Source organism: Prionailurus viverrinus, chromosome A2 (genome assembly GCF_022837055.1).
Source record: "Prionailurus viverrinus isolate Anna chromosome A2, UM_Priviv_1.0, whole genome shotgun sequence".
Classification (NCBI taxonomy): Eukaryota; Metazoa; Chordata; class Mammalia; order Carnivora; family Felidae; genus Prionailurus; species Prionailurus viverrinus.
Window position 1 is genome coordinate 63,005,048 of NC_062562.1, and position 14,254 is coordinate 63,019,301.

Sequence of the window (14,254 nt, forward strand, 5' to 3'; positions counted from 1 at the left end):
AAATAAAAATAAGGATGGACATTAATCGTGATGGGTATGAAGAGTACTGGGCCTGGAAATAGAAACCCTGGGCCATGTCCTGTTCCAGCCGTATAATCATATAAAAATAAATATAGATTTATAACAAATATATATTTGTGTATATATATTCATTATATATTTATGCTATATATTATATTTATATGTATCTATTATAATATATATTACATATAATATATAATAATAAGTATATATAACTAGATTATATATTAAATGTAAAAATATATATAATATATATAAATTATATATAATATATTAAAAAAATATATAAATTATATATAATATATAAATATGTATAAGTTATATATATAAATATATATAAATTATATATAAATTATATAATATATAAATACACATAAATTATATATAAATTATGTACAATATATAAAATATATATAAATTATATATAATATATAAATTATATAAATTTTATGATATATATGTAAATAAATATATAATATATATTTAATATATAATATAAATATATATAATTTGTATAATATATAAATAATATATATAATTTGTATAATATATAAATAATATATATTATAATAAATATTTATTATATCATATATTGTAATAAATATAAATATGAATATAATACAGATATAGATATAAGTATAAATAAATATTTATATAAATATAAATATATTTATAAATATAAATTTGGATAGATATATAAATATAGATACATATATAAATATAAATAATATAAATATATATAAAGTGGACAGGTAGCTCCTGAGTTAATGGAAGTTAGTACATTTCCCAAGTGAGGACTTCTATTTATTTATTTATATTTATTGAAAAACATTTTTAACGTTTATTCATTCATTTATTTACGTAAAAAATATTTAATGTTTATTTACTTTTGAGGGAGAGACAGAGTATGAGAGGGGGGATGGGCAGAAAGAGAGGGAGACACAGAATCCGAAGCAGGCTCCAGGCTCCGAGCTGTCAGCACAGAGCCTGACGCAGGGCTAGAACTCAGGAACTGTAAGATCATGACCTAAGCCGAAGTTGGACACTTAATCTACTGAGCCACCCAGGTACCCTTGACTTTTATTTCAATGTTTATTAATTTTTGAGAGAGAGAGTCAGCATGAGTGGGGAAGGAGCAGAGAGAGAGAGAGGGAGACACAGAATCCAAAGCAGTCTCCAGGATCCGTCAGCATAGAGCCTGACGTGGGGCTCGAACTCATGGACCACGAGATCATGACCTGAGCTGAAGTCACACGCTTAACCAACTGAGCCACCCAGTCTCCCCTCTAAGTGTGGATTTCTCTTGCGAGTGTGGACTTTGTCATAACCCCTGAGTTGCTCCTTTGAGAACTCCTTGCATTTTACAAGTTAACCCCTGGAGAGAAAGTACACTATCTAAATTAATGAGTTTCTAATAGTGGGAAGTGCCAGCATTGTTTAATGAACACAGGAATTGCTTTTGGAACAGGCAATTCCAACAGTCGTCCATCCATAAATCATAGGGGGAGGTTTCTGACACATTCTGCCATTTGGACTCCGCCTACAGCCAAGACATTGTGAGACACAATAAGGAATCAAAACCCGAGATTTTTCCAGCATACACAGCAAACTTACCTTGAACAATCCTACATGTGAAATCGTGGACTAAAGTAACTTAAAATCCATTGTTGTTGGTGCAGGAAGCAGATTTTAAGCTAAACACATGTATGTGCATTTTGGATTTGTAAAACACTTCCAGCGCTCACATTAATTTAATTCCCTACATTGTGTGGTAAATCCTTCATTTATGTTTTACTCTAAATAAGTCTGAGTATTACCCTGAAAAGTTGAATAATTGGATTTGTCTTGAATTTATTTATTAATTTATTTTTGGATACTAAAACAATTCTGCTAATCTTTTAGGATCTTGAATTCCTCCAAGGAACTTCTCCTGATGGAAAAGAGATTGCATTCCCCGGAGGACGAGCAAATGCACTTTTTTTTATTGCTGGTGGGATTTCTGGAGAAATTATTGCCTAATCCTTTCCACTCGCCCCGGGTTCCCAAATCCCGTGACCACCCATCTCCCACCGAGACTCTTCTGAACACAAGCCATTTGTGGGTAAATCATTCGAGAAGTTTAGAGAGAGACCCATCTGCTCTTGATACTCAGAAACTTCTGGAACTTGGCAAAGCAGTGATCTCAAGAGCACAAGCTCTTGAAAGTATCTGGACAGAGAAGGAATCAAATGATATTTTGAGATTTATGGAATTAGTACTTTCTGAAATGAATCCCAAGCTCCTGGAGTTGTGGACGGATGGCATTTCAAAAGGAGAAAGAGACACACTGGAGACCTTGACTACAGGTCTTAACTTTTCTGTTCCAGAAGACAAGAGGGTTCTTATCAAAAGCTTTAACTTTTCTCAGTTGTTCCATTCAGATTGGCCTCCATCGCCATCTGTGAAAATGGACTTTGTACATTTATGTGAAACGGTCCTAAGCAGCCTCTATGAATTTGGATTTCTGAGGCAGGGCCAAGTCTCAGAGGCTCTGGATGTAGTCTGCACTTTACGGAACCTGTCTGAGCGTTTATCAGCCCTTCCTGAACCCGAAAAACGAGAAGTTGCTAAAATCTTGACTCAGCTCTATCTCAGCGTCTTCCAGGACAAAGATTCAGCTTTGCTTCTGCAGATTTATTCTTCCTGGTTCCAATCCATGTCTGAATTCTTGAGCATTCAGGGCACAGACTCTTTGCTACCCTCCCTTGCACAAATCTCAAAACACATTTTGGATATCATAAAGCAATTTCATTTCCAGAACATCAGTGAAGCATTTGCATTTTTATATGAGACAACAGGGGTGCTCGAGGGAATTTCGGAGGGATCTTATTGTCAGCAGTTGCTTTCATTTTTTAACTACTTGGAACTTCAGGCCCAATCCCTGGTGTCCACACAGGGCCCCGAATTGGAAGTGATTCATGCTACGTTGACAGGTCTCAAACAGCTGCTCGTGGCCAACGAGGATTTCCGTATTTCTTTCTTTCAGTACATGAGCCAGTTCTTCAACGGATCAGTAGAAGCCCTTTTGGGTAATGAATGCTTTGCTTTGGATAGTAAAAACGTTTCTTCCGTGAATTATTCAACAGACAGAGGGTCTTCATTTATTCTTCCGTGGGCACAAATTCTTTCAAACCTGTCCGCGAATGGCAGTGTGTTCAATGAGTTAATGGCTGTTCGCTGCACCGTCTCGTGGCTCCAAATGTGGACTGATATCTGGGGAAGCATATCTCAGATATTCAAGTTTGGCGTGAATATTTACACTCCTCTTCATGATGGCCTCACTCAGCTTCTGGATGAATTGGAAGGTGATGTGAAAGTTTCTAAAAGCTGCCAACGAATGTTTCCTACCCACCACCCCGCCAGACTCATACTGAATTTGTTTAAAAATGTAACCCAAGCTGATGGCTTTCAGGATTGGGATGAGTTTTTGAGTCTCAGGGATCTTTGGGTAGTAGTGGGTGATGCCTTAGTTAGTGTAAAGTCACTTAACCCCGACCAAGTAGAGAAATCCTTTTTCACCATGGAGACTGTCCTGAGTCAGCTAAAGACATTTCCATTAAACACAAATGCCAGCAGAGAGTTTTTATATTCTCTGCTTGACGTTTTCATGGAGTTAAGCGATACCTCAGAATACATCGACAGAGATGTACAATTGTTAAATCACTTTCTTTCAAATAACCTCACAAATCATGGAATGAAGTTTGAAAGTGTCATCAACGAGCTAAGAGAAACAATGTTATTGCTTAGAAATGTGTCACGTGACCAAGATTTATTGTCCTGTGCCAATATTTTCCAAAATGTTACCGAGTTTATTTTGGAAGATGGCTTATTATATGTAAATACCTCACAGAGGACATTACATATTCTGGCCATGTTAAATTCCACATTTTCCTCCAAGGACACAATCAGCAGACGGAAGGGGTGCGTTGCATTGGTAGATATCATGAACCATCTGTACATGATGTATAACTCCAGTGTTTCACAAGGTTATCCTCAGGGCATTTGGAAGAGTTTCAGAGATGTAGAGAACAAAATTAACTCTACATTGAAGCTTGTTACTGGGATGCTGAATATAAAGGACCCTCATTGTTCGTTCAACATGTCAGATCCAGATTGTGTGAATACTGTATTGAAAAATGTAACCGATTTCCTAAATGTGATACTCACTGAAGTCTTTGAAGAGGAAAAGGTACCTAAATTAGAGATTTTATTAACTCTTTTAAATGATTCCACAGACCAAGTAAGGATGATTATCAACAACTTGACAAGAGACTTTGATTTTGTATCTCAATCCCACTGGAAACGTTTTACTGGATTCGTTCTAAGACCCATAGAAATGTCAGATGACTTACCTAGCCGATTTAAAAATCTTTGGCTGCATTTAGCAGCTCTGGGGAAGGAAGTTCAGAAACTTATGAAGGCTGTCTCCACTCACATCCTAGAAAGTGACTCCTCTTCTACATCCGAGAAGCTTTTCAATGTATTTGCTACCAGTCTAAAAGAAAAGGATGTCAACAGCTTGGGCAATTCATTATATCAGTTAGCCAGTTACCTTGCCTTCAACTTCTCTTATGATCTCCAACATCCACCACAAATGAATCCGCACAAAATCACGAAAGCTGTAGGACTTGGTATCCAACTGATGAGGGATGTGTTCAACTCCCTGACACCCTCAGTTCTTCACAACATTCCACGAGATGCAGGTAATAGTCAAGTGTTCAAGAAGGTAACTTCTCTCCTGCGTACCCTCAAGAAGCCAGACATAGACCTACTGGTCGACCAACTTGTACAAATGAGTGAAGCGCTAACCGATTTCTTTAAGAATGTCAGTAGATTGGGTCCTGGTCGTTTGGGGGCCAACCTGCTTGTTGGCTTGCTGGAAAAATTTGTGGACAGCTCACATTCTTGGAATGTCAATCACCTGCTCAAGCTCTCACGCCTGTTCCCGAAGGATGACGTTAACGCAGTGGTAGACGCCTACTACGTGCTTCCTCATGCTGTGAAGCTCCTGCAGAGAGGAGTTGACAAAAACATCACAGAAATCCTCGAGGATGTCTACAAGTTCACTGTCCTTCATGGCATCAGCATCTCAAATATCACCAAGGAAGACTTTGCTATTGTGATAAAAACTCTTTTGGACACGGTGGAATTAATATCAGATAAACCAGCAATTCTTTCCGAGGCTTTAACTTGCCTTCCTGTGGTCTGGTGCTGGAATCACACGACTTCTGGATCGAGGCAAGATCCCGAGGTAGAAGCCTGTAGATCCCACGAGCTCACGTCTTCTTCCTTTTATAGCAAAGTGGCCAGAGTACTCGACCTGCTCCACCTCTCTCCCGTGGGCGGAGGTTTACAATGTTCAGACGAAGGCTCACAGGAGGAGATTTCTAGGACGATGGTCTGTGTCATTCATGAACTAGTGGACTGGACTTCCATTTTTCTAGAGCTGTCCGAAGTCTTCCACGTTCAAACTTCACTTGTAAAAACCATGCAAGAATTTTGGCATAAAGTGTTACCGTTTGTCCCGTCTTCTGGAAATCAAAGCAACGGTGGCATCTCTGAACTTTGTCCCAGCGGCCCCCTAAAGCAAGTTGCTTCGCAGATCATAGCAACACTGAAAAGTGTTAGCTTTACAAAAGTTGCACCAGATGAAAAGATTCTTGATACACTAGCCAATTTAAGCAAGATCCTCAACATTAACGAAGGCACAGAGGCATCTGTTCAAAATAAGATTTCCTTAAATTTGGAGAGGATCATGAAATTGCCTTCTGGGGATCGGCCCCTAGAAAATGGTGCCCATTCTGTAGACTCTCCATTTGTGATGTTTCTGGATGCTAACGTGACGGACAGTGGTTTAAAAGCACCATCAAGGTTTACTAAAACAAGTGAAGCGACTTATAACTCTTCTTACTTTGAGGAACTGTGGCTTGAGGTTGAACAAATCATGACAGAGCTAAGCCACGACTTTCCTATCAGACACCTGCTTTCTGAAATTAACAAAGAAATTCAAATGATCAGTTCAGAGACTGTTCATAATATAACTTTGCAACTTGCCCGTGTGTTTGAAAGCCTGGGGTCCTTGTCACTGAAAACATCAGAAATCATTGAAGATTTTCTATTGGGCATGAAAAACTGGCTCCATAAACGTGCAAACAAAGATGACTCTAGAATGATTGAGACGTTATTTCTTCTGACAGCCAATGAGAATGCAACTGATGATACAGCTGTGTGGATCAAAGATTTTGCTACCTTTTTGGGTTTTCTCAAAGCCATTTCTAGGGAAGGTGACCTTGACGTTGCCCATTTGACACAACTGCTAAGCCAAGAGCAGCTAACTAATTTGTCGCTCGTTCAATTCCTTTTTGAAAGTGTCCTAATTAATTCAATCAGTAAGTTAGCTGGGAGTTCTCTGGAGGCAGCCTCAAATTCGAGTGATACTGACCTTCAGATAACGAATTTCGTTAACCTCACCTTGAACCAGACTCCTTCAGGAAATGGTGCCGGCACAATCCTCCCTCCAAGAAGTGCAGTGGATTTCATGGAACAGCTTTTGCAAACGTTCTTCTCATTTTTACTGGAGGAAAATTCCGAGAACAGACTATCTCTTCTGCTGAAGGCCTTCCACAAAGACATCGCTGCAGAGATGAGGTGAGTCTACTCTTGCTTGGTATAGTAAATACGGTTGTCACACGTTACAATCTGCTTTATTTCCTGAGCATGTCAACAGCAGTGATAGCGTTTGTACCTACCACCTACGAGTGACCTTTGGCATGAATTTTGTCTTAAAGGACATTTTATTAAAGTTTCAAGCTGAGATAATTTTGATGATTGTCATCTAAGTAGGAAACACATTATAGAAACCTAGCCCCTGGCAATTAATTGCTTATGCTTTCTTACATTCTTGGGTTATGAAAATAGTTATGAAATTCTATTTTATGTGGAACTTAAGCCCTATTTCTTATATATGTAGATGCATATACACGGTCATAATTGAATTGATGTATTAACTGTCTCATCACAAGTGAGGGGTTTAAATATTTTTATTCCAGTTGATCTCCTGTGATGTTTATATTTGGAATTGAGGAAATTCTAAAACTTTAAATGCTTTTTTAAAGAGTTTATTTATTTTGAGAGAGAGAGAGGGAGAGAGAGAGAAAGAACGTGTGCACAATCAGGGGAGGGGCAGAGAGAGAGAGAGAGAGAGAGAGAGAAAGAAAGAGAATCCCAAGCAGGCTCCACACTGTCAGCACAGAGCCTGACACAAGGCTCAAACCCCTTAACTGAGAGAGATCATGACCTAAACTGAAATCAAGAGTCATCGGATGCTCAACCGACTGAGCCACCCAGGCACCCCAAAATTCTAAAACTTTAAAACCGAGAGTCACGTTAAATTTTTTTCATATATCCTTTTTGTTTGTTTTGTTTGTTTTGTTTTTGTTTTTGTTTTCATTCTATTCGAAGCTTGCCAGTGAGAAGGCTGGAAGGAATTTCTAATTCATTCTGTGACGTCTGTATCAGTCAGGGCTCAGCCACAGAAATCGAACCAGAACAAGGATTTAATTCAAGGATTGGCTTCTGTGCTTTCAGTGGCCAGCTAAGCAGGTGCAAAGTCACTAGAATGGGCCGTCCGGAAGGCACGCTTAGAAGCAGGCAGAATAGCATGGGGAGGAAATTACTGTCTGCAGGAGGCAGTCAAGGGTGAGGGGAGGTGACTGGAAGGCAGGGGCTATTTGGGGTTGCTAGGTCAGGGAAGTTTAACGCCCGCCCTGAACACCCTCCAACCTCCCTGAACGCCCTCCACCCGATGAAGTCAGACCCCACCCCCAGGACGATATCCTGTCTTACTGAGTCAGAGTTTACTCACCAGGGGCTTTAATCGCACCTGCAAAATCGCTTCCCAATGGCACCTGGGTTAGTGTTTATGCTGCAAACTGGCCACTTCCCTTTATCCTTCACTGTCATGAGGGAAGACACTGTGTCACTCATGGAGACCCACAGCTCATGGCAAAGAGATTCTTGGGCTGTCGCTCAGCCTAGCCATGCTGATGCATCACAGCCATCACCTATCTGAGCCATTTGCTAGGACTTTGAACGTTCGGGAAGATGTTCCCTCTTGCAGCGAGAGGCACTTTATTGATTTCACCTTCTTGTCTTTTCTAAAAAGCCAAAGTATGTGCCTTTTGAAGTGACTAAGTTTGAGGCATCCTGACGGGACTATGCGTGAAATTTCTCCACCCTTTTCACTATTTGGTGCCAAATAATGGCACCTTCTGGAAGGTGTGTTAGCATGTTGTCTTGCAGACTGTGTGATTCCCCCATGATGCTCCTGTACAGCCAAAATGTGACTCTAGGTTTTAATCTTCCCACGGCTGAACATGAAATTAAAACACATTTATTTATAGCTTTGTCCCAAAGGATAAAATTCTAGAAATTCTGTCACTGGATCAATTTCTTACCGTCTTGAAAGACGACAGACTGATGAGCATTTTCTCCAGTTTAAAGGACGCTATACATCATCTCATCCAAAGGCCGTTTATTTTAGACAATGGACAATTTCATTTTGATATTCATCGAGGACTGAAGTTCATGAGAGATTTATTTAGTGCTCTTCCAAGGGAAACCTCGGGGACAAACAAGTCGGAAGATAATTTGGAGTTTCTTACGGTTGTGAGTCACTTGCTCCGCCACGGGAACAGTTCTGAAGACCTCTTCCAACTCAATCACGATCTCAGGTCAGCCCTTCAGCTTGTGAGAGAAACTTCCACAGAGCTAGCACGGCTCATGGACGCGCTCACCCACTCTCCTCACAGAGGCTTCCGTAACGTGTATCCCGCACTCCGAGAAGTCATACTTGCTAATCTCACTGGTCTGCTTTCCTTTATCAATAATTCATTCCCTCTAAGGAACAGGACAACGTTAGAAATGACCAAGAGATTCCTTGGTGTTCTCTCAAGAGCTGGTGGAGAAAGTGGTGCCCCGGATCCCCTGTTGGAAATGACTGACACTGTGACCTTGCTGGTGCGGGACATTGCCGACATGAGAGATCTTGCCTCCTCGGTGAACTCCGCCGTGGAACTGGTCAGGCTAGCCCAGAAGGTTTCCAGGAAGGTGGCCACTATTTTTGAAGCCCATTTCATCTCTAGTGCCAATGACACCGTGAAACTCTTTGACAGTCTCTATTCTGTTTTGCAACAAAGTGTTCGAAATGCTGTGAATGAAATAACGACTTTGAAAAATGTAGACCGTTTCCTATCTGAAAAGATAAACAACTTGTTGACGCCGTTTCTTGACTTGGCTTTTGGGATGACTGGCATCACACCTAATATTTCACAAGACTCTGATATTGTCAACACGTCATCTAGCACAGTCTCTCATGTGAACCAGTCCAAGGACTTTTCTGATATTTCGGAAGAAATTGCTGAATTTTTAACTTCCGTGAAAATCAATTTGGGGGCTATGGAGCTTCTTCTGGTAGCTTTTAATAACGCAACTCAAATACTCAGCATGGATTCTGTCAACCTATGGGAAGAAATTTTGGATTGCTTTGTTCCTATAAGTAGTATCATCAACCAGATAGACTTCTTGCACCCTCGTCCACTCCCCACTCATTGTTTCCCTCAAGGTACTAAATGGGAAAGAACCCAGGAAGTGATCCTGTTTTTGGATGAAATGCTATCACGAGACAGCACGGAAATAGGGATGTACTTGAGAATGGCGATTGATCTCACCTTGGAAGCTCTTTGGAGTAACTTAGAGAAGGATAACAAGTCTGTCTTTAATCTGTTGCTGACATTGGTTCAACATCCAGATGACCTTCTGAAAGCCATAGAGACAGCTGGGGAGGTCTCTGGTGGAACAAGTGATCTGAGCGAAGCTTTGTTTTCCAATGCATCTCTGATTCCGAATGTAACTCGTCAACAACTCGAGCAATCAGTCCAGATCATGTTAAGGAGAATAGCTCTCTTGAGAAAAGAATTTCCCCTGAACAACTCTCAGTGGGTAGACTCCACCAGAACATTGTTCCAGCCCATCTTTGAGAGTTTTATTAATGCAACCACTGGAAAGAATACCACATCGGGGAAAGAAGAGAGCATCGAGGAGGTGATGGCTGATTTTCCTTACATCCTCAAACCTCTATCAAGTTTCGAGAAGTACCTGAAGGAACTAATTGCATTGACGGAGTGCTGGCAAGAGGTCCCACTGATGGATCAAAGGTAAGAAAACGCCTGACTCACTTCCTTTTTGCCCCATTGCAGGAACTACAAAACAGGACTGTGCAGGAATGACCTCAAACCAGGTTAAGTATGATTCTCGACTTAACTTGATAGCACGCTGGTGTCTGTCCAGTGTCTTCAAGACCTGACCCATGATTTGGCATTCAAATATGCTTTGGGTTTATTAAACGCTGTGTGAAAGTACATGCTTTCATTTTCAACAGTAAAAACTTCTTCTTCCATTCACTCGTCCCAGGCTAGGTACAGACACAGCTTTTCTCTTCATGTGCTCTGGCTGCCAAAGGTCATTACTGTGTGACAAGCAAATGAGATTATAAGGCTATGCACACCATGCAGAAAATCTTGCTTTCAGTTGTAACCATCCCTGGAAAGGGCCAAGAAGCTGTTGACTTCTTCCCTCTTTAAGGATTTTATGTTATTTTTTCATGTTTATTTATTTATCTATTTTTGAGAGAGAGAGAGAGAGAGAGAGAGAGAGAGAGAGAGAGAGAGAGTGAGAGCGGGGAAGGGGCAGAGAGAGAAGGGGACAGAGGATCCAAAGTGGGTTCTACACCGACAGCACGATGCCGGGCTCAAACTCATGAACCATGAGATCATGACCTGAGCTGAAGTTGGACCCTTAGCTGACTGAGCCACCCAGGGGCCCCCAGGATTTTGCTTTTTTATTTAAAAAAATTTTTAACGTTTATTTATTTTTGAGAGAGAAAGAGACAGACCATGAGCAAGGAAGGAGCAGAGAGAGAGGGAGACACAGCATCCGAAGCAGGCTCCAGGCTCTGAGTTGTCAGCACAGAGCCCGATGTGGAGCTTGAACCCACGAACTGTGAGATCATGACCTGAGCTGAAGTCAGATGCTCAACGGACTGAGCCACCCAGGGGCCCCAAGGATTTTACTTTTAAGTAATCTCTACACCCAACGTGGGGCTTGAATTTATAATCCCGAGATCAAGAGTCTCATGCTCTACCAACTGAGCCAACCAGGCCCCCCGGCTTCTTGCCTTTCTAGATTCATCCCAGCGCTATGGTTGATCCACTTCCAAGCAGTGCCTCTATCCCTGAGAGGCAGGTCAGGGGGGCCTTGCTCCCGTCCTGTTACTCATTATGTTCTGGATGCTTCTGCTCCCTCAGGTTGGAGGATTTGTGCCCTGGGTAGTGCAGCCTCAGAGACTCTGCTTTGTCCCAGTCCGTCCTTCCTGTGTGTGATGGAACCGTGTGGATGGTCCCCAGTCCCTGCCTGTTCCTACCTTTCTCTTAGTCTCACGGAGAGATTGGAGGTGCCCTCAAACCCTCCCTCACCTGCCAGAGAGCTTGACCTGTTTCCTGCTGGTCCTGCTGCTATGGCCACGTTTTAGAGCTTGGAAGGGTTTCCTTGGTTAGTGAAATAGGGGCCTCCCGGCATGAAGGCCTGTCACTGCTTCAATATTTGCGTGCTGGCTTTGGAGGCCCTTGCCTCATCCTTGCGTTGGCTCTGGTCCCAGACTATGCTGAAGGGGACTTTACAAGCTGCCCTGAGTCTCCGTTTGAGCTGGGGGTGGTCCTGGCAAGCCCTCTTCTCCACCAACCCCAGTTTTCATCTGACGTTTCCCATTCTGCAGGGAGGGAATTTATCCCGAGACTGGAAACCAACTGGCTGTGAACCGGCTGTATGGTCACCACTTTGTCAGTAGAGTCACAAGGTTGGGTTCCCAGTGTCCTCCTGCTTGGTGATTACGTGCCTCTCTTCTCTCTGTTTTCACTCTTTCTAACGTCGGCTTCTTCAATGGGGAAGACCTCAAGTGCCCCAAACAGGTAATCCCATTGGTCATGGGTTTGAGGTCTGACTTGCCTGACTTTTTTTTTTTTTTTAATTTTGAGAGAGAAAGAGAGCAGTAGTGGGGGAGGAACAGAGATAGACAGAGAGAGAGAGAGAGTCCCAAGCAGGCGCCATGCAGTCAGTGCAGAGCCCGACACGGAGCTCAATCCCACCAACCATGAGATCATGACCTGAGCTGAAGTCAGACGCTCAACTGGCTGAGCCACCCAGGCATGCCTGGGGAAAGTAAATTTAAAACAAGATGCTGTAAAAACACAGAGTTGCATTAAACCCCTGCCCCCCGCCTCCCAAGGCTTTGGTTGCCAAGGTGTTCTGGAGAATTCTGAATGTGGCATTTACTCAGATGTGACGTCTCCGTGTCTGTCCCAGCAGCATGTGTCCCAGAGTGGGTGACTCAACACAGAGGTCTCAGAATCCAAGATGCCTTTCTTCTTTCATTTTTAATCGATCTCCAGGGCTTACCTCGCATATTTCTTTTCAAGGAATTTCAGGGAATTTCTTTGGGCAGGTGTGCCCTTAATCAGTTAATGTCACCCACGTGGGGGATGGAGGGGGCAGGAAGGAACAGACGGACGCACACTTTGTTCAATTCTTTTAGAAGTGTTTCACAGATGATGTTGTTTATCTGCTCGGTTGTGTCTGATTTGGAGGACGGCTTTGAATTGTGGGAAGAGTATAAGCTCATCTAAGAGTGAGACAAAAGCCATTTGGGGTTAAAAAAGAAACAAGAGGCAAATGTGAATTCCTGGGCCCACTTTGTCAGCGGTGTGACGGCAGAAATGAGCAGGGTTGCCGCTGTGTGCTGGGACAGCCCTTCGAGAACCACCACTGTGGCTGGACCGGCCCTGTGGTTGTGTGACGGCCTCAGCAGCGAGCCCAGGGGACTCTGAAAAAGTAATGGTTTGTGACTTACGAGTTCCGGAAATCCCACAGCCCACGTGGGGTCACAAAAGGAGGTCATACATGGAAAGAGTGCAGGCTGGGGGTTCCGCTTTATTTGGGGCTGAGGGTGGGGTCCTGGGGTATTGTAGGCTCAGTCTCTGTTGGCAAATTTAAAACAGAAGATATTTGGGGCACCTGGATGCCTCAGTTGGTTAAGCGTCCAACTTTGGCTCGGGTCATGATCTCATGGTTCATGAGTTGGAGCCCCGCATCGGGCTCTGTGCTGACGGCCCAGAGCCTGGAGCCTGCTTCAGATTCTGTGTCTCCCTCTCTCTCTGCCTGTCCCTGCTCATGCTCTGTCTCTCTCACTCTCTCAAAAACAAACACACATTTAAAAAAATAAAAAAATAAAACAGAAGAGATTTGAAGCATGGGAGGAGAAAAAGCAAGCAGCTCGAACGGTCAGTTGGAAAAATCATCCAAGATCTCGAAAACCAAGGTGCCTCAGTGTGGCGTGGCTGGTAATGTGTGTTTTTGAAACACATTGGAGGTAGATGGACGTGTTGGCAGTTAAAGGTTGAGCCTGGCACTTGCGTCACAAGAGGAAAAACCGGGGGAGCCTGGATGGCTGTCATTTAAGCATCCTGCTTCGGTTCAGGTTATGATCTCACGGTTTGTGAATTTGAGCCCTGCATCAGGCTCTGTGCTGAGAGCTCGGAGCCTGCTTAGGATTCTCTCTCTCCCTCCCTCTCTCTCTCTCTCTCTCTCTCTCAAAATAAATAAATAAACTAAAAAAAATGAACATAAACCCAAAAAAAGAAAAGGAGAATCCAGTGGTCAGAACTCACATCACAGCAGCGTATGAAAACTTTGGTTCGGTCTGTGTTATTCCAACCCCTCCAAGTGGACTCAGTAAAGCCCAACACTCGTGCACACACATGCACACTCATGCTACATACCCCACAACCTTAGGCGTTTGTTTAGAGATAAGAATCTCACGTCTATACAGATTCATCCATTGCAGTGAATTCTCCACACGTAAACGGTCAACCGCGAGATTCCTTTCCGCTGCCCTTCTCCTCTGCTTCTCATTTTTGCCACCCTCTGATCCTTTACCCCCTTCCTTTGAGAATGGATCGAGACAAGGAGAGGGCGGATATCCGGCTTAGTGGACACAGGGTGGATGCTTCGAACTACGGCGGGAGACTCCGTGTTTCCTCGAGGTGTAGACGGCTATTTGTGTGTCTGGACCGAGTGTTGCAGG

General features: G+C 42.7%; 1 protein-coding gene across 9 annotated transcripts in view; it reads left to right on the plus strand.

The window, feature by feature from the left end:
• The window catches only part of ABCA13 (ATP binding cassette subfamily A member 13), a 395,893-nt gene that overhangs the window by 85,565 nt on the left and 296,074 nt on the right, over positions 1-14,254 (plus strand). For all 9 annotated transcript variants that reach the window (XM_047839515.1, XM_047839521.1, XM_047839537.1 and 6 more), the window contains 2 exons: positions 1,924-6,708; positions 8,463-10,274. In XM_047839515.1, the coding sequence (XP_047695471.1) occupies positions 1,924-6,708; positions 8,463-10,274 (6,597 nt within the window). The remainder of the gene's footprint in view (positions 1-1,923; positions 6,709-8,462; positions 10,275-14,254) is intronic.